The 21,125-nt window shown below is 38.0% G+C and overlaps 1 protein-coding gene across 1 annotated transcript in view; it reads right to left on the bottom strand.

The window, feature by feature from the left end:
• Positions 1–20,077, bottom strand: part of LOC140240140 (uncharacterized) — a 56,807-nt gene extending 36,730 nt beyond the window's left edge. Inside the window, exon 1 of the mRNA XM_072319946.1 lies at positions 19,886–20,077. Coding sequence (XP_072176047.1) covers positions 19,886–19,951 — 66 coding nt within the window. The 5' untranslated portion in view covers positions 19,952–20,077. The remainder of the gene's footprint in view (positions 1–19,885) is intronic.
• Between the last annotated feature and the right edge of the window lie 1,048 nt (positions 20,078–21,125).

The raw sequence follows: 21,125 nt of genomic DNA, 5'->3' as shown, positions 1-21,125 counted from the left end.
TCAAAAACTGAATGAATGGTTTTAGATCATGCATCAGTTTTGCATGACTTACACTGGTTGTATGCAGTATACACAGGACTTACACACAATTTTGAGTTTTGTGAAACAGAAGCTAAATCAGTGCATAAAGTTACGCATGATTTGGAGACTTACGCATGAGTTATTAAAGCTCCATATTTCTTTGCACTAAAACACCCCCACGGAATTCCACTTATTTTACAGACCTCTTGGAGATTTTGTTCTGTGATCCCCCCCCCTTTCTTTCTTTGCGCTGCATCCCTTTTTACCAGTGTAATACGCAGAAAGTCTAAAAATACCCCCTCCCACATTCAAAATTATCCTAGATCTAGATCACAATCCTGATCACCACTATACTCCAATCACCTATTGCTTTTACCACAATGGACCTAATCTGAAAGTTTCATCAATGTCCGTTCATAACGTTTCAAGTGACAAATTGCGAACAAATGGACAAACTTTGTGTTTAAACAATTGCTAGCATGAAAAAATAACCCCATTGCAGAGACAATGATATTTTGAATGTTAAGAAAGTTTCTCTGTGCATTGTTGTAAGCTTTCTCATCAAATATATGACAAGTTTTGATATCATGCTCTCATCATGCACTGTTTCAGTGAAAGTCATATCAAAGTTACCATTCAGTGCACTGCTGAACAGGTTTGAATATTTATGAACTTTGGCATCTCCCAGCAAATTAACTTCTTTCTAGATCCTCTTCGACAGCATTATCTTTTACTGAAAGAAAAGCTTTATAATATCAGACAAAGAAGTCTGGAAACTACATCGTAAAGCTTACATGAGGCAATGCTGAGCACAGGTCTCTTGCAACCTTACAAAGACTTCAAGATCTAAATCCTCTCAAGGATCAGTAATTCTTCCCCTGAGCAGCTTTGGTGAAAAGACCTTTCTCTGATACCTGCAGTATTCTAAAGAATTAAAAAGAAAAAGAAAGAAAGCTTCTTTTCTGGAGTAGTGAACCAATTTTGTCTGTGGAAGAGGACTATTGTTAGAGGTCACTTCCTGCAGAGGACAATGACTGCCAAGTAAAAGTGTAGACAATTCCCACTACAGCACCATCATCCACTATAAGATAGGGCTATAGTCAAACTCTGGTTATCTAGCCATTACTTTTCCCAATCTGTCTATTATCCACACATGGACTGGCACAAGATTGTCTTTATGCTTTCAGTGCAAAATACTGTTACTAGAAGGAAAAAAACACAGTTTTTGCCAGTGATAAGGCCACACTATCTTTAACAAAAATAAAGCAGTGAAGTCAGGGTGAGGCCTATATGCTAGCAGAAGCAAATTATTCTTTAAGAGAATCACCTGCCTAACCAACACTCATGATTATGTATGGGACTATGCAATGTGCCATAGTACATATCAAGAAGTTGATGTAGCAATTCAAAATAGATGCAAACAGGGATGTGAAACACACATTTTTAAATATTTTTTGGGGGGCATTTAAAAAAATAGTTAAATGTTTTTTAAAAAAATGACACTGCACCAAAATTGGTTGGGCATGAGGACGAGAAACTATCGGTAGTTTCTTTTTTACTTGGCCTACATTGTAAATCTCAAGTTGACTATAGGCCTACTGTAAAAGTAGATATTTTCTCGCGACTAATTTTTCGCGCTTGGCGGGGTAAGAAGAGTTTTGTGCATTTTTAATTCCGCGGAATCAAGTCATCAACTGCTGGAACATATGGCAAGCAAAGATATTCATTGCTTTTATTTTCACGCTAGTTTCAGTCTGCACAAAATGCACAAAAATTTCCACTTTTTCAGTATGCTTTCAGTGAAATATTCATATAGCTAAATAGTATAAGAAACAAAGTATCAGGCTTTCATCCCAGTGCTTTCAGGAACACTTCAGATTGTCCTAAAGATTAACTAAAATCTAACATTTTTGTCCAAAACTGTGACATGTCTTTTGGAATGTATAATCTCTCAAGAGCAAATAATAGCATGGGTCACAGACTTAATGTGTCAGAGCATAGAATCCAGCAGGCAAGTTTTTTGACATCAGATTGATGGAAGGGTGTGTTACCACTTTTGAGGAAGCACTTTTATTACAAATCCAGACTCACACAGACAGACTCTGTATGACACTGACATGAGGTCAACAACTCTTTCTTATTCTTTTTTTTTTCTGGTGTGTGTGTGTGTGTGTGTGTGTGGTGTGTGTGTGTGTGTGTTTTTTTTTTGGGGGGGTGTCACCTAAAAGCACATCCTATACATATCGCTGTACCCATGAGAGGATGAGCCAGTTTCCTGGACTTACTCCCTCATCTTCCAGGATCACTAGCCACAGAGGAAATGAGCCTGCTTCCCATATTGGTCAGAACTTTGGCTTTCGGCCCACACACTTCCAGTTCTTTGTGTAACTTTTTTTTTCTTTTTTTTTTTTTGTGGGGGGGGGGGGGTATTTTCCATATCAAATGTGTGCAGTGCATGTATATGTGCCTTATTTATAGTAGGCCAATCTCTCTGATACTTGGCCTAATAGCAGATTTACTGTAAAACGCCACTTATAAATACAACGGTAGATTTATGTCTGTAAATAGAGTAAAGGCACACACAAAGACTGATAGCAGTTAAATTAAAATCAAACATAAAGATGAGAAGGTTATGGGATGTTTAAAGGGATGATACAATTTCAGTTGAGATGGGGCTTCAGGTTTCCAATATTTATTATGATAATTTATTATTAATTTATTCATTTGATGAAAATTGGTTTTGAAATGGCTGACATATCCGAAACAAAGCAATCCTAATAAAAGTTGGGACCCACCTTTTAATTAGAATTGTTTTGTTTTACTTTGTTTTTTGGATATCTTTGCCATTTCAAAACCACTTTTTATCTAAAAACTAAGCAAATTCCTAATGCTTTTTAACATTTCATTAAGTGGTTTCTAAGTATCTCGCAACATATTGAAACTGAATCCTCACCTCAACCAATACCATACCATCCCTAAAGTCTGTCATGTTCTCACATCACCAAAGTTACAATTATGCATATCAAATGAGATAATACTGTTTACCTGATGGTTTTAACAAATAAACATCAACTATTGCCCTCTGGGGGTAATTGCCCGGATACGGTCATTATGACCAATGTCACTATTTAATAGAAATAAGACAGTGTAAAATTCCATGTGATTACTAATATTTACATCTGATTTCAAAGAGAGTTCTACTATTTCACTTTATCTGACTTCAATAAGTAGTCAATTTTGAACATTTAGTCCCAGCAAACATTCACACAATGGTTTTCACGGAGAAAGTCCCACAGCACGGGACTTTCCCCACGTCGCAGGGACCAATGTGAATGCTGGGATACCAACATGGGATAGCCCTTTGCACTTTGACAGCTGGCTGAGGGCAATGATATACACTGTATGCATCTATTCTAATGTCTGTCTGATTGTATTGTACCTTGACCATCGAAAAGCAAAGAGGAAGTTACATCTAAACCATGAGGGGAAAGACTCCATCAACAGCTTGAAGATGTGACTGCAGCCAATCTTTTAAAGAACAAGCCATTAACTGCAGGAACCAGAGAAGTGTGTTTTCCTATCATGTCCACAATCATTTTCTTATGTATAAAAAGGATATCAATAAAACTGTACCAGGTATCAGCAACAAGCAATCTGACTAAAGTGCAGGAACCATAATGAACTTATTGATGGATACATATTGTATACTGTAGATGTACAATGTATACAGCAGATGTTTGCTGTGGTACATTTCAATGTCAATGTCAATTTGATTTTGATTTTTTTTTTCTAAAGAACATTAGACACATGTATACAACTATGCACTTTTATGACCCCCCAAAAAACAAACAAACAAACAAGCACACAAAATTCTCTCCTCTTTGAAGCACACACATACATTGTACACTATGCATATCGTATACACACATGCACGGACAATTCAACTGGGCATCAAGCTGGAAACAATTCACTGGAATGCTACACCCAATATGAATTTATGTCCTTGGCGATGCCATCACATCTATTTGCCGAATGCATTAATGCAAAACAGCTTTGCCCAGGCAGCTGACATGGCAATAACACCGTATACCCTATCATACACCACAGCAGTGCCTGGCAAATCATAGCAGCTATGAGAGAGTCCCAAGATACAAATTTATCTCACACAAACTATAATACAGTAAAGAGACAAAGTACGATACTATGTCCAATACATGCATGTAGGCCTATTATTTACATGATACCATTAATATCAACAATCACTACATTCAGAAGCAAATGATCTGTGGCTGGCTACAAAACAAGTCAATCAAGTCTACACAGTAGTCGATTGGGTATGATACAAACATAGCACTTAGTCAAGCGTATACTGTAAAACAAGGAATGTTCGGGTGCATTTTAACTTCGGGAATTTCGCGAGAGCCAAGATCCGCGAAATTGAAATGCATACTGTATACGCCATATATTTCGCAAGTCTAAATCTTCGTGAATCGGGACTTCCCGACAATTTCGCGAGTGGTTAAATTCGCGATCGTGGAGTCCTGTCCTGAACGGAGAAATGTATACGTGTACGTCACATTCATATCGGCATTAGAGTCAATATTTCCGCGTGTTTTTAATTTCGCGAATAGCAGCTGACTCGCGAAATTCGCGAAAAATAAAAACCTCGCAAAATATTTGGCGTATACAGTATGAAGGTTCTTGTCTACACTACATGCATTGAATGTTAGAGGCAACTTGCGAAAATTTCATGCCGCTAAAATATTGTGTTTTACAGTATGTAGAAATGAGTGAGAAAGAAACTAACACACTATTCACAGCACCCACAAGGGCCATATGCTGCAACTTTGTACCCAGGTAGCCTTACACCTGTGCAGACTGGAACTGCATCAGAATGGCTTTTGATGAAGAGCTTTGAACCATATCTTACAATTATTATGCAACTACACTGTTCAATGACTTGCTCTATCTGTATTTCAAACAACTCAAGGCAACAAGTTACAGGTCACTTTCTTTTCTGAATGCTTGTTATGTGTTTTGATATTAATACACAAAAGTGGTAATTTGATGAATTATTCCAGAGAGCTCTATCTTTTGACCCACTGCCGAAAGGTTCCCTTTCCTACTATTCACTTGTTGACCCCGTCCTTGAAATACAATGTAGCTTAATTCAACTGTGAAACTCCACAGCCTGAAAATTCAGTGAAGAAATCACGTTCTGAGTGCACAGTCACTGAGCAGACATGAAAAAGAAGAAAATTATACAACAGACCATTCATGGCCTTGATCTAAAACCCACAGATATCACACTCACTACCAAAAAGGAGAAAACAGACTATTAAATCATCATCAGGAAACTTCAGTTTAGAATAGTACACATCAACCTAGAAATCTAGGTACAAATGTGTACCATGTACTGTGAAGACAGTAATGCATGGACATGTACCGGTACATTCTGAACATGGGAGTATGCATGTGGTGCTGTATCACATGCTGTTCTATTCAGGGTACATGTAGATATGAGGAGATGTGTGTGTCAGTGTGTAGATTTGTGTCTGAGCTCTCTCTCTCTCTCCCTCTCTCTCTCTGAGCCTGTGTCTTTGTATTTAATACTGGAGTTTAATCCTGTAATGTCGAAAAGGATATGGGATAGGTTGACACTCACACAATTTATAATTATCAATTGTAGACATAACCTACTTTAAACAAAGAACCTGTAGGCTTACATCCATACATTATGTGTCACGTGAATGACAGATCTTGCACAATGATGAGTAACTCTGTACACAGAAAAGAGAAACCTTTTAGACAGTACTACTCAGCACAGAAACCACCAATGATTCACATAGTTGCAATGTCAGTATCACAGCAACATACAGTTTCCCTCTGTTCCTGGAAAGGCCTCTTGAGTTGACAAACCTGTGGGAAGTTCCCACAAAGAGAAAGAGAGCTAGCTCATCAAGCCATCAGAATGTATAGGGAAAGAGGGCAGTTTGCGCATTTGTCAATAATTGTAATGTGCAGTATGGAATTACACTAACATTAGGTTGTGCTTCATTAACCCAAACTGCTTTGTTCACCAATAAGCTGGTTCGTAATCAGCTCATGTGCACATTGGTAGTGGGGTACAAATAACCCTTTATTTTCTCTCTCGGGAGGTTAGGCACGTCACTCGTTATCACAGCGACGTATATGTAATTGTAGGCCCTGCTGCTGCATACTGGTAAGCTTGCCCAACATAACGATTCATGGAATTTGTGTTCAAACAAAAAATTATAAACTTGTTTTGACCAGGCGACCAGAATGGTCCTTTAATTAACCCTCCGGAAGCATCCAGTTCATTGTTTTGCATTGAATGTCACTAACAGACTTGTTTTTCTTTAAAGTGTCCATTCAAAGATATTAACCTGTTGAGGACGAGTCCCAAGTATACTCGGGCAAGGGTCTATGGGAAATGCGTCTTGTAGCAAAAATCAGCCCGTCCTCAACGAGTTAAATATGAATAATATTTTATGAAGTTGCAAATGGACTTCAACAGTTATTACAACTCCCAACCTCAGAAAAAAGATTCGTGTAACATACAAATGTGTGTCAATTGACGAGAATTAACCATTGTGCTAATCTTAAATTAGTTTGCAGTAATTTGCATAATATTTTACAGGTCAGAACATGTCATAATAAAGAACAGTGTTATGCCATTTGCCTTTAAATGATGCAAATAATAGCCTGGTTTTTGGTGGTCGTATAAAGGAGTGCAAAGATCCAATCCAAGTGAGAGTAAAGTGACAAATCAGTCTTTTCGTAGTGAGTGTTCTCTTTGCAAATCAATGCAACAAACTTGAAACTTCAATGAAGTGTCATGATTTTTTTTTTTCAGTCATGATGAGTGTTCATGTTTTGTTTTAAAAATGTCTTGATGAGACCTTCAAATAAAACAGCATACTCGTATCACTTTTCTGATAACACTCATTAGCAATTTGCATTCAAACAGATTTGCATGTCTACGTAGCAGGAAGTACATCTGTCATGTATCATTAGTTAGGTCTATCCAGACGTCAACCGCAATTTGGCCTTTCTGTCGCACACACAGAAACACAACGTGTCAACACATTAATATCTTGAAATGATTATATCTGAAAGTCTGATGATCTCATGAATTTCTTTGTGCTTTATCAAACCTTCTGAAGTGCCTGTAGTATTGATCCATGTTGGAGAAATTGGAGTGATGCCTGTGTGGAAAATTCATAAGAGGGCTTGTGAAATTAGGCATGTAATTTGACTCTGGTGTAGTGATTTGCGTATGTCAACTAAGGGCTCCAATAATGAGCCTGTTATAAGGCTGATGAAATATTGAGCAGGGAGGAGAGACAAGAACTAGATGCATCAGAGTACCATGGCACTGAAGATAGCCTAGTCTAAGCTACAGACAGTGTCTGGGCAAGCTACCATCATCAAATCTTCCAGAAGAGATGATTTCAACTTGCAGTACCATATCCATGTCACTTGGTTTGTATTCAAATTAATAATAATAATTTGTAGTTGTTTTCAATATAGTGCTTTTCTGCCAATTGTGGTACTCATATTACTTAAAACATTTGCATATTGCTGTCTGTGGAACCAAACCTGTTTACACACTCTATTCCTCAGGGTGCATTCCAGTCAAGCGGCACACACATGCTAAATCCAACAAAATTATGGCTTAGGTTCCCACCACATACCTATCTATATAAAGAGAAAACAGCTATTTGTCCACCAACACAACTACTGTCAAAGGGCTGAAACCCTAGACCTTAACATTAAGAAGGCAGTACACATTCAATAGAGCACAATATTGAAATAAGAAAACTCACAACATTACAATTAGAGTAGCTTATTTTAATTGTTTCAAAAGTTCACCAGATAAAACCACAATATCACCAGATATACATCACAGAACTTTTTTTTTTTTTTTTTTTTTTTTTTTTTTTTTTTTTTTAACTTTGTGAATAGTTTTCTGGGCTGTCTGCAGTGAAAACAAAATCTCAACATTTGGAACACAGGGAATGATTTTCCTGGTATCGCATCGCAATTTGCTATGCACTTTTACACCACTGCTACACAAACTATCTTTTGTGTAGCAGTTTTCTTCCGTAGAAGTGTACAGGATACCATGTGAAATATTGTTCATCAGCTGAAATTGCTAATCAAATCTGAGTTGGACAATTATTCCCTGGAACAACACTTCCATTCAATATCTGGATTACTCCTCATGGACACACAAGAAACAAGAGTTGAATGAGCTGGACAGGCTAGCATTTGTGTAATGTCCCAGAGCTGCATGTAAATTGCCAAGCAGATTTTCTCAAGTACAATTAGCCATGTTCACAAGGTCATGCTGTCATCGATGATATGCAAATTAGCTCCTAGCAACTGAACATGTAATGTTCACACGGTGCTTATCAAAGTTGGATCACAGCGAGCTAAAATGTACAATGAAATCCGGAAGTGCTATGCAAAGCCCAGCATGCAATAACCCAATTACATGCATACGAGCTATTTTGTGAGTAGCTGTCATCATAGGAAGTAATTCAGTTCTCACAGGGGTCAAGCCTACTATATCTGTAACCATGGCATGAGCTTATTGTAAACTGCATTCAAGTTCACATTGACCCCACTTACTGCCACACTTTGATAGGAATGCCATTATTATTGATTTGCAAGCATCTTATCCACACAATTTCTTGTGGCTATGGTTTTCTTCCCACCCCTCTGCTTTGGAGTTACAATGTAGCTAGAGCAACCACAAGTTCTCTTTACACATTCTAAACGTAAAGTTAGAGGCCCTTAGGGTATCGCTATCAACAAAACTAACTACAGGTATAGTTACAGGTTAACTTTAGATTTGAGCAGCTCCCTGTGAATCTACATGTAGCTTTGTGAAAGTCATGTGAGCATGAATAGAAACAGTCACAGATTGCACATTTCACTGTGACTGTGACGGCACCCAGTACACATAGACTCTGATATACTAGAACTAGGACTAGGACTACTGAGCAGTCAAGGAGTAGATTCTATGTGGCAGTCCAAGTTTTGATGAGTATACTCACTAACCATCGACATTGCAGCTGTATGTGCACAGCGCTAATAAGGCACAGCGTAACATTATAGTATACATACCTCTGCTGCCAGAAGTTGAAGAAAGTCCAGACGAAAGTCCAGACTCCAGATCTAACGTTAGATCTAACATATATTAGACCCTTGTCCTGTAGGCACTGTTGTTCCTGTGCTGAATTTTTTAGGTAAGGTATCTGCTTTATGGATTTCCGATGTTTTTGTAGTCAAGATAAATCTCTTGGTGGTGTTATTTACACCAAGGACTAACGTTAGATCTAACAGTTTGTTATCCTGGATATACACCCCTGAACCAAGGGGTTTTCAAACAAGACTGAGATCTTTAAAACAGTTTGGACAACAGACAATGAATTGATGAAATATAAATGTACAGACTGTACATTGTGATAGCTTATGTGAGCCTTGATTTACAGCCATATATTTCAGTCATGACTATACAGGCCTATAGAACTATTTTCATTTAATACAACCAAGCCATCCATGCCCTTCTTGACAAGAGCACCTTCAACACTAGGGATGCTTGTATGCTAGCATTGACAAGCTCCAACACCAAGTAGAAAATCTCATTGGGTTACAGTAGCTAAGTCTGTGCATAATGCTTTACAACAAGGTCTGCATCCCAGGCATATTGATTTGATCTTATTTTCACAGTGAGGCAGTGGGGTGAAAGAGAGTCAAGGAGAGGGAGAGGAAAGACGGAGAGAGAGAGTGTGTGTGTGTGGGAATGCTGTTTACACAAACTTGAACTACTGGTGCATTTCCTCTCACTACAGAGTAGACATTAAATAACTGAGGAACAGAACTCAGTGGAATGAACAATGAACAAAAACCTTGAGTCACGTTTTTGGATATATATAGTCTAGCAGTTTCATATATTGCTTTTTTTCCTCCAATATTCTAGTGCTTTAATTTTTAACACTCCCATGAAAAAAAAAAAAAAAATCCACCTACTGCATCTACAGGTCTACATTGAGCTAAAATTTCTTGCATTTCATTTTACTTACACTGCTGCAATCATAAATGTAGCAATTTTGACAAGGCAGTGCTATACTAACAAAAGACAGGATAGGATGCTCTTAGATTTCTCTTGAATGTAAGTTCAAGAGTACTGTATACGCCGAATATTTCGCGAGGTTTTGATTTTCGCGAATTTTGCGAGTCAGGTACTATTTGCGAAATGAAAGACACGCGAAAATATCAACTCTATTCTTGATGTTATGTGACGTATGTGTGTACATAAATCTCTGTTCAGTACAGGACTCCACAATCGCGAATTTAACCACTCGCGAAATCGTTGGGAATTCCTGATTCGCGAAAATTTAGACTCGCGAAATATATGGCGTATACAGTATGTGAATGCACAAAATAATGAACTAATGTCATACTGTTATGTAGTACATGTAAGCACACAATCAGTCTAGTAACAGAGATGAATGTAGTTTTTAGACGAGTTGCTCAAAAGACATATAAATGAAACCTTCAAATCAACAGAAAAATATACCCAAAATATGAGAAGTATGCTTTTCAGACATGTGCACATTGCGGACTACTTCCGATTCCTTTGAATATTAAATACAAGTACTTCAATAATCTCCTGAGCTAGAGCACAAAGTTACATCCAAATGCTACTTACTGCTTTGGTAAGAGACATTTGCATACTACACTCACTCTATACATCAACTCATTTTTCATAGTGCTTTCGATGATGAAGCACATCCAAAAGATCATACTAACTGTTGGTAAAAGATTTGTCCACGCTGTACTCATTTTATGAATCCTTTAAAATATTGTAAAAACAGATATCTTTAGTGCATGAAATACTACAGGGCAATTCCGCGGTTAGTAACGTTACATTTGAACAAATTTAGATATTTGTTTTTACCACTAAATTACCATTTATTCACTTCAAGTCAAAATTATGTCAAAAACATGTTCATCCTTCCCAGGTTTATGATACAGAAAAGAATGAACACAATCCAAGAAATATTAGAATTGCTATAGCAACTTAAAGGGCTGGTTAGTAACGTTACGAAAAAAGGACATGACAAAAAAAATCAATGTCTTGTAACAAAAAGTGTGCAAAAATTCAAGTTACTTCAAACAAAGTGTTGCATTAATTTCAATTATTGCATCATGACAAATGTTCATGCAAATTTTTTTAGCAGTTCGACCAATAATTTTTTAGCTAGACCCCCAAAAGCATGGTTAGTAATGTTACATTTGTCCGGAGTAATTCCGCAGGGTCATTTCACCCTTTTGTAATTGACAAAATGTCACATGACTTCTGGAGTATTTAAATGCATTCATCTTTTACCCTTTAGCAAAACTTTGAGGAAAAAATTTCAAAGGAACCCACTGTAATTTGCATTTAAGTGAATTTCAGCGTCCCCAGTCCCACATGTACATTTTAAATGATGGTTTTAGATCTCACAAAATTAATGAATACGAAAAATAAAATCTACTGAATTTGAAAGACCCTAATGATTGGTGAACATCCATGGCATTAGTTGATACCTAGATTACAGGGTAAGATAAAGAGGCACATTTCTTTTATCCATGTCATGTCCACCTAACTGCGGAATTGCCCTACAGTATTTATGTGTCTCACAAGCAGCCAAGACACCTGCAATCAAAATGCATGCGAAAGTTCTTGTTTACACCATTGTGCACTGAATGCCAGTGGCAATATGTGAAAATTTCATGCTGCAGATATTTCTGGTTTTACAGTAAGCGGGGGTAAGTTGGTGATGACAGAGGTGTCACATGAAAGACAATTTGACAATTCATGTCTTCTGTTGCAGAAGAATACAAGCTAACCTGGTGTCTAGTTCCTTTTCGTGTGCACAAATACAAATTATCTGTCACTGCTACAATGTACTTACCAGGTAATACATACAGGTATCTATGGCTATAAACTGGCATTAAGCATTAGTGTAGTGTTATATGATAGCGTAGTGTTATATGATATGACCTTGATATTTCACCTGAGCTGTTAAACTTGCCAATTCTAATATATTATGCATCTGCATCCTGTAATTAGGTGAATAATTCTCTTCTACAGACCACACTATCACATTGCATGCCCATCACAATTCTTACATTTTATTTCTCACGTACTGCTGATTTGTCTGACATTGAAATCATGCAGTTCTCACACTACATTATGATGTAATATAATAAACATAGATCATGCATATTGTATATTAATGTAATAATACTCTATCACCAAAAAAAAGTAGGATTGTGAAACTAATAACACGTCATCAACAAAAAATTTTTCTACTGTCACATGAATACACTACCATTGTCTAAAAAGAGATGCATCAGCCTTCTCACATCATTACTATAGACCGATTCTGTGACGCGCTATGTGTATTTTTGGCATGGGCAGCCCCATTACTGCGGTGTATCATCCGACCCCCCTCCTCTCTCCCCATCCCTCTCACGCGCACGGAATGAAAAACTGATGCATGGTTGTTTTAGCCAATGGGCGCCTTGTACTGAGTGCGCGAATGCTTGCTTAGTGCGCGAACCTTTGTTACAAGTGCGCAATAAACATGTTGCCCGTGGGGTGGGGGAGAGGAGGGGAGGTCTGCTAATACACCTCAAAATGAGCTTATGGCTGCGCCCAGTGCCACAAATTGTCTGCTGCCCTCAACGAACCCGAATTGGTCTATACACGTACATTGTACTTAGGTTGTCTGCTGTGTTAATAGACATACCATGAATATGAAGTACACCGACTTAAAACTTCAACCTGCAGGATTGACCCATAACACTCTCACACGAGAGAAATACTAATACAAAACATTTACTCAAATCCTTTTAATCCAAATTACTGTAGATTCCTGTTTATAAAATTCCTTGGTCATGCTATGGGTTAAATTGCCTTCTCTAAGACTTTCCTTAAAGTTCAGCCATCTTTGAAATTCACAATTGCTCACTCAGTAATCATAACATGTCTAGAAATATTATGCAGTTGATTTCATGTGTTCTCCTGAACTGATTGTACAGGGGAAAGTTTAATGATGATACAATGTGTGCAAGTCAGTTGGAATTTTCGAGGCAACAACATCATTACCTCAATTGGTGTGCATTTATTTGTAACAATGGCCTTTTTTAAAAGCGTATAGAGCACCAACTGTGCAGAGTTATTAGCAGAAAAGAATCTACAGAGCTGTTAAAAAAAAGGCGCCAAACAAGATACCTGGTGAAATGAAACTTGTTCTCCCCTTAAAGAAACCTGAAACTGTTTCCTTTCTTTACCAGCTATCTTTACAGCATTCACTACTTAGCAACTTAATAATAAACTAAAGGTAAAGCGTATGAGTTTCCATAATCTGTATTGTACAAGAGTACCTGGCAGTAAGTAGAATTAACACGAATACAAACTACTGCAGATGAGTTGCTTATTTAAAGCAACCAGCAATCATCAGTAGGAGGATACAAGGGCCTCCAACTGAAGAGGATAAACTAGGCTCTTGGATAAGACTTGAATAGCCTTGGAAGTTTGTGAAGCTTGTGGTGCTATTCATACTAGCCCCTTAAAGATTGAAATGAATGGCTTTGCTTCCTTACCCCTTAAAAAAAAACACACACAAAAAAAAAAACACAAACACACATATTGCTGCCCTTGCTGACTTGAAGTATGGTCAAGAATCTCATGAGGGAATATTTACCTCTCAAATATACAGTACACATGTCTGTGGATACAGTATCTAATGTAGATGACTAATTAGAACACTATCAGTGAAGTCTGAGGAAAATCAAACAATCAGTTCATGAGTCTTGACATCACTACTATGCTTTCATGTGCTGTCATTCCTAGATCAGAACGCTAAAAGTTTGAGATGTCACAGTGCTTGAACGATTTACAATGCTGCACAAAATATACCTTGTATATTATACACGTATATAACATAGTGAGAAGTGAACGTATTCTCACTTTCTAGCATAATGAAGGAGCATTTGACTGGCCCCTTGTTCAAAAAGCAGAGGGAATAATATTACCTTAATAGCATGTACAGTGCTGTTTGACAGTAATAACTTGAGAGAATGCGCCCTCTTGGCCCTTTCTGTGCCAGGCACTCTGGACAGTGTGTACAATGCTCAGGGTTTTCTGAGCTAATTGGCCATCAAAGCACACACAAAATTTGCAAATAGCACCCAACTTCCAAATTTACAAATAATAAAAGCCCTGCAAAATATGCAGTGCACACAGTATCAGGTCCACTGTCTCAATATTGTTCCAAGTAATGCTACAGTCCCACTATCACAATTTGGTCAAGGATTCATATCGTAATCTTAATCGGGAAGTATCAGCAACCCTGGTGATCTTATTAAGTTTCATCTAAAGACCTTGAGGTCAGTCATAGCATCATGTTGATCTTAGAAAAGTTTTGGACAATTCAAAAATGTCTATGCTTGACATTATTAATCATCAATTTTTATCATTGCATCAGATTGTCTTGGATCGTGACAAAATGCAACACAAAGCATCTACAGCTTTATAATTGTGATGATCAGGATCAACATCTTCACCTGCTTTATATTTTTCTTAATACAAGTATTTTCCCTTATTTACACAAAGACCACACATTTTGTTTTCCCAAGAAGAAATATTAGCCACCCTCCCCCCACTAAACACTGCAAAAAAAATGGACTTGATGACTCACAAAGAATATTCTACTATGCTTATCTGTATGTACCCACTATCTGGAAACATCCTGTCTTTTTCCCACCATGATCTCAGAGCATATGACCACACACTAGCCCATCAAACAATAGGGCATTTAATAAAACAATGGCATTACTGGGCATTGTAGAGTACAGTATACGATAGACTCGCCATTCCTGATGTCAGACTTTTATATAAAAGGGACATTTGTCTACGAAAAGAACTTCTATCTAACAGACAGTTCTTTGAACAGAACAGATGACATCAAAGCAGTACCAGTAACTCTGAAAGTTCCACTGGTATTGCATAGGTCTTAAGAAAGTTATAAAAGTTGTATAACCTGGTAAGTATCAATGAGTTGATTAACAGCCATCAAAATGGGACCCCAAAACAGGCATTCAACAAACAGAGTAAAATCAGTCAGAGTAATGGAAACTTCATCAAAATTGTAAGAGACACAATAGTGATCTGGAATGTTAGTTCTAAGAGTTTTCACTAAATGGCAATATTTTTTTCAAATGCATATTACACAAATTGGCTAAGGTAGTAATACCACTTATTACAATCTTACAGTTTGCTTTTTTCCCCCAATTGAACTATTACAAATCTGTATGACATCATATTTGGGGTCCATGATTTGGAGCAACTTGAAATTTTACTTGGTCATTCACAACCAAAAAGAGGGTGCAAGACATACAACTGCGTTAACAACCAGGGGTGTTTTTAGCTGCACATAGTGATTTTGTAGACATTTTAATGACACTTGCCTGCACCACACCTGCCCACACACTAGTACGCTGATACACATTTAGTGGACTGTATACTAGTCATGGAAGAAGAAGAAGAAGAAGAAAAAGAAGAAGAAGAAGAAGAAGAAGAAGAAGAAGAAGAAGAAGAAGAAGAAGAAGAAGAAGAAGAAGAAGAAGAAGAACAACAACAACAACAACAACAACTATACCAGCCAGTTCACACATCATGCACTGCCATTGACATAAATTGCACTTGCGGTCACATCAGACAAAGGCCACATCTTGCGCTATGGATGCCAAACATTTGCAGTACTTATGTACTGCTTTCATATCAAGAGGGCATTCAGTACCATGGGCCAGTTGGGAACTAAGGTACTGAAGGCAATTGTTGAATAGATCTATATGCCACCAATTTCAAACAAATCAAAATTGATGATTCATCAAATGAGATATAATAACGGTCAATTTATGGTCTCATTAAACATTTAAGAAATCAAGCATAATCTGCCAAACATACACTGTAGATATGCCAACTTCTGCCCAATGTTAGACAAAAAAGGTAACATGGGTAAACTAGAAAAGCACTCTGAGAGCGCAGACCTCCGCCAAGCATGCAGCTCATTTCCACCACTGATCTTGTTCTTCCATAGAGATATCGCTGATTTAACACACCCATACGTACTTATAGCATCGTGTGCTGAAAGTCGTCCGATTTCCCCAATATAGAAGCCTCTGTTACGTCATAAACCCTCAGCTGCACGGCGCACCTCGCTCTAGCAGAAACTAGAGCACGCACTTTAGTGTGCGCAGGCAAACCTCAAATATGCGCAACCTGAACTCCTAAGTTCATTGACCCTACCTGCCAAAATATCAAAAATCCTTCATAAATTCCCAAAAAATTCTCGGATCACTACCAAAAGTTAATCGTTTGTTACTTGTATCATTCTAAACCTTTTCTGCAAGTTTCATCCAAATCCGTCAACTACTTTTTGAGTTATTTTGCACACGGACAAACAAACAAACATACAAATGAACGAACGAACAAACCAACGGTAACGAAAACATAACCTCCTCCCTTGGCGGAGGTAATAACGATAATCAGAATAACAAAAAACAAACAAATAGAAGCAAACACACATAAACATGAAGTTTAATCCTCTCAGTTCCACTGCCTCAAAACAAACATCAACAATTAATGAAAATACAATGTAAGTTGCAGACAGTATTCTCACACAGTAGGACCACAGAAGTACTACAGATAGAGTTCCAACTGGCTCATAGGCCTAATTATTCAAACAGCTGTCAGTTTTCTATCCTGGAAGCACAAAACAATTCCACGGGTGCATTTGTGCCTTTGATGATTGGGGTTCGATGCTGCTGTCTTTCTAAGCAATCTAAAGATTCTCTCTGAACTTATCATAATTTCAGCCATATTTTGCTAATTTGAAATTTCATTAAATTAAATTTCATCTAAAAATGAAATATGTAAAGGCTTTAAAGGTAGGGAATCCATTTGCATGCCTTAAATGAAGAGTTGTATAAATACAGTGGTATGTTGAAGAGAGTATAATTTTAGAAACTCCCATAAAGTATTGAAAGTGGAAGGTAACATTTAGTACATTTTTATTGACCGTTAGATTTTGAATTGAATTTTTTTCGGGGCTCACCGTAAATTCCAGTACATTGCTAGGCTACCTTTGCAGACCCATGCACTGCATGTGTGTCCATCATAAATAATTTGTGAAGAAAGTTCATCAAAACTTACAAACATTTCTATATACATTCTTGCCACACACTCTATATGCTATTACATCAGCTCTTATACTTTTAGATTTGTGTTTATAGATAAAAAAAATACAGAAGACTGCAACAAAAAGGCTTAAGTGTGGCTGACACACAGAACTACTGAGTAGTTGAGGTTTGTGCATTATTCAAATTGTAGATAACTGTTGACTTCCAGATTTCTCAGCAGTGGCCTAAACAAGTCCCCTGAGGTTCATATTTAATGTTTTGCTGCATTTTGGGAGGTCTGTAAAAGGTATCCCCTACCTTTAAAGCAAACATAAATTCCATCCAGAAATATGTGTATGTGCAAAACTCAAGTTTGAGCAGTATGTTGTGAAAATATCTGAAACTAAACGCTCACTGGAAAGTCAATTTTATCGTTTTATTCAATCACTTTTGACAAATTATATTGATATAGTATAATCTCCAAGTACAGTTCTTCATTTATTTATGCAAAGTTCTTTAGACTTAGTTTATATGTCAGATTAATGTAAAGTCATGTAAAGTCAAGTACTTTTGATTATTTCATCAATTTTTGCACACTATTCACGCATCTCTGTGTCAGTTCCAATATAGGCCTACCCCTCATCTTTAATACGAAGGGATGGCAAAAGTAATAACCATTATAAAGATGTGTCTTCCTTCGCGAGTGGCTGGTCTTAATGTAAAATTTGACACATGAATAAATTGCCTTCCTATCTGTGAGGCCACTCTGTGTTTCAGATATCTTTGAGTAGCAGCATCAAACATGGATGAGATGAAAGGGAATATGACTGCTGTGACTGTTATCTCTTTAAATTCCTTGGTAGCAGTAGCACTAATGATTTGTACACAATGTCAATGGCAAGACTGTTTATTGTACCATAATTCCACATATTTCAGGTGAATGACAAGGGAAAGGATCTCCTGATTAATCCCAGCAGTTGATTTGCCTTGGCACATACTCTGTCGACATGGGTAGAAAAATGCAGACTGCTGTCGAATATTTAATACTAATAATAATTTAATAATGTCAAAAGTTTTGATGAATCGTATGGTCAGGGGCTGACCGTAGATTACGTCAGATAAGAAGCCCACCGTGAAGAGACAGATAGTGAGATACCATTGGTCTTAACCCCGGGGTGCTCCTTGACCTTGTTGTACACAGTAAAACAGTTCGACCTCGATTATCCGGCCATGTCGGGACCGGCGCTCATCCGGATAAGCCAAGTGGCTGGATATGGGAGACACAATGTTAATCAATAGCTGCCATCCAAGCTGCCGTCCCAGTGCACTGGCAGCTAGGCAGGTAGCGTACCCCGCAACAGTGGTGTAATCTACATGTATGCTAGTCTGCGCAAAATTGTAGTCCCTTCTTCACAAAAATAAAGTACATCTTTATGTGAAAATCATACATGTTTTACCTCATTTCTCACAATGACATTAGATATTGAGAAACCTAAGTATCATGCACATCTTATGAAATTAGTGAAATAGTAGATCCACGGCATGAAAGTCACTATTTTTCTCAATTTTTGGATGAAAAAATAAAGTCCTTTACTGCGTGAACGCGTCCGATAATAGAGATTTCCGGATAAAAGGAGGCCGGATAATCGAGGTCCAACTGTAGTTATTTTACTGTGTTTGGGTGGGAGCGAAAGCTTCGTGTTCGCCATTCGGGCTGCATTTCGCAGTTACCATCGGTCTATAAATTACATACTACTACACACAGTACTGTACTAGTCAGCACTCACAGCCACAGGAGTAAAACTACCGAGGGTAAATTAATTTCTACAACTGTACTTCGGTCTTAGTATTGCCATTTGTACGTGCAGCTATTGTAGGCCCTGGGGGGTGTTTCATCAACGCTTGTCAGCGCCGACAACTGTCGCCACTAAGTGTCGGCGCTGACCAATTTCAGCAAAATCCTTGGTTTTGATTGGCCGAGATGCTCTGGTCACTGACTGTTACTATGGTGATTTAAGTTGTCAGCGCTGACAAACGTTGATGAAACACCCCCGTTTTGTGTGCAGGCCTATTTCCTAATTAGCCCGACCAGACGCTGTTTATACGCTATGTCGCGCTACGTATGTACAGCGACTGGGCTGTGTATATAGTTAATTCCTAATATGCAATGCAATGTATTATTTAGGCAGTGTTGCTGCTGTTTGTTTTGTTTGTGTGTGGCGAGTGCACGACTTTCTTCTCGAAGATCTGTTATTCCACATGTATTTTGGCCACATGCACATCACATTCACAATTGACTTATTTAAAGAAATGGCTGCTAAATGCTTACTGAATTCTGTCAGCCACTGAAGTGAGTGACTTTTCGACTTTTCGGCAGCAAACGATGGGGTCGTAATCACACGCGCATGTACATGTGGAGCTTGATCGCTTGTGTTGTTGATCTGGCACAAGCGGATGGGAAATCAACGACAGGCAAGAATGGCATTGATATTCAATTGCGTTGCTATTTTTCAGTGGCTACACGATAGGGTGTGTGAGTTATACGTACTTGTACGGTTATGAACAAAGCCACAGGAGACCGACAACAAGAACTTACCACTTCTCCTCTACATGTCCCTAAAAGGGCCACAAAAAGTGCCCATGAGAGCAAATACACTCGCATTTTCCTGTCTGGTTTCCAGAAAATTTCGCTGAAATCCTAATTCCTTTGATATTGACGTCCAAAACCGATGTATTCTCAGTTCAGCAGACAGGGCGCATTTGGTGGCTCATGAAGTCAATCGTAGCATGCAGCTAGCTGCAGTTAGTGTGTGTGCATCGAAGAGGTTCTGCTTTGGTGTGTGCATGCAGTGTAGTGCGGATGTGGGCTGTCAGTCTTGTATGCGCACTCTCTGGGAAGCCCTACACACAACCGATGTCAAACACGGAGCACCAACTAGAGCTATGCGACACGCTTGACGCTGCGCTCGGCTGGTTAATGATGCGGAGACGATTCGATGGCTTCGCAACGAACTCCGATCGCAATGCACAGTAGATTTCTACATGGACCTGGCGAAAGGCTACTAGTACCTGATCGATTACACAGATAATACTCAGTAATGTGAATTCGCTAGGAATGTTTGGGAAAAATGCAGTACTTTTTTGATTATGTTGATTTGCAACAGTTGAGTTGGGAAGAGATTTTTTTTTTTTGGTATAGAGTTACCAGATAAAGGAAAAGCCCAGTTGGTCAACCATGTTATGATTTTGGTGAAGAAATTGCTTTTTTTAGGAAGGAAAAATAAGATATCCCCAACGGAATATTTCATTAAAAGCTTTGTAGAGCAGGATAAGTTAGAAGAAGAAAAGTTAGCCGTTATACGTAATACGTTGTCAAGACATTTGCAAAAGTAGGAAAACTGGAAAAAGAATTGAGATTTTGTTTTGCTTTTGTTTAATAGAGTAGGGCCTACAGCACATCCACCAGGAAATGCCTTTCCACGCACTCGTATTGAAATGTGTGTTACAATGTATGTCAGGACATACATGTTTTAGTTGTTTTTGAGGTTTTGTTGGTGAGGGGGAATGGGGTAGGGTAGTAAGAGGGAGAATGGACGGGGGTAAGGGTGGTCGGGGTGGTTTATGTTTGTTTGTGTGCTTGTTTTTTTTTTTTTTTTTTAAGAATAAACTTCAATAAAGTTGGATTGAATGAATGTTGAAAAGAAAGTATATTTGGGCTAGTGATTTAGTTAATAAAATTTGTAATGTAATGAAGGAATGAAAGTAAAAAGAGAATGAGGGATTAGTAGTGTAAAAATAGTATATAAAATATAGATGTGTATGGGATTGTGACAAAA

This window comes from Diadema setosum, chromosome 16, assembly GCF_964275005.1.
Source record: "Diadema setosum chromosome 16, eeDiaSeto1, whole genome shotgun sequence".
Lineage (NCBI taxonomy): Eukaryota > Metazoa > Echinodermata > Echinoidea > Diadematoida > Diadematidae > Diadema > Diadema setosum.
The sequence above is the reverse complement of the archived record's forward strand: the minus strand, read 5'-3'. Positions and strand labels throughout refer to the sequence as shown.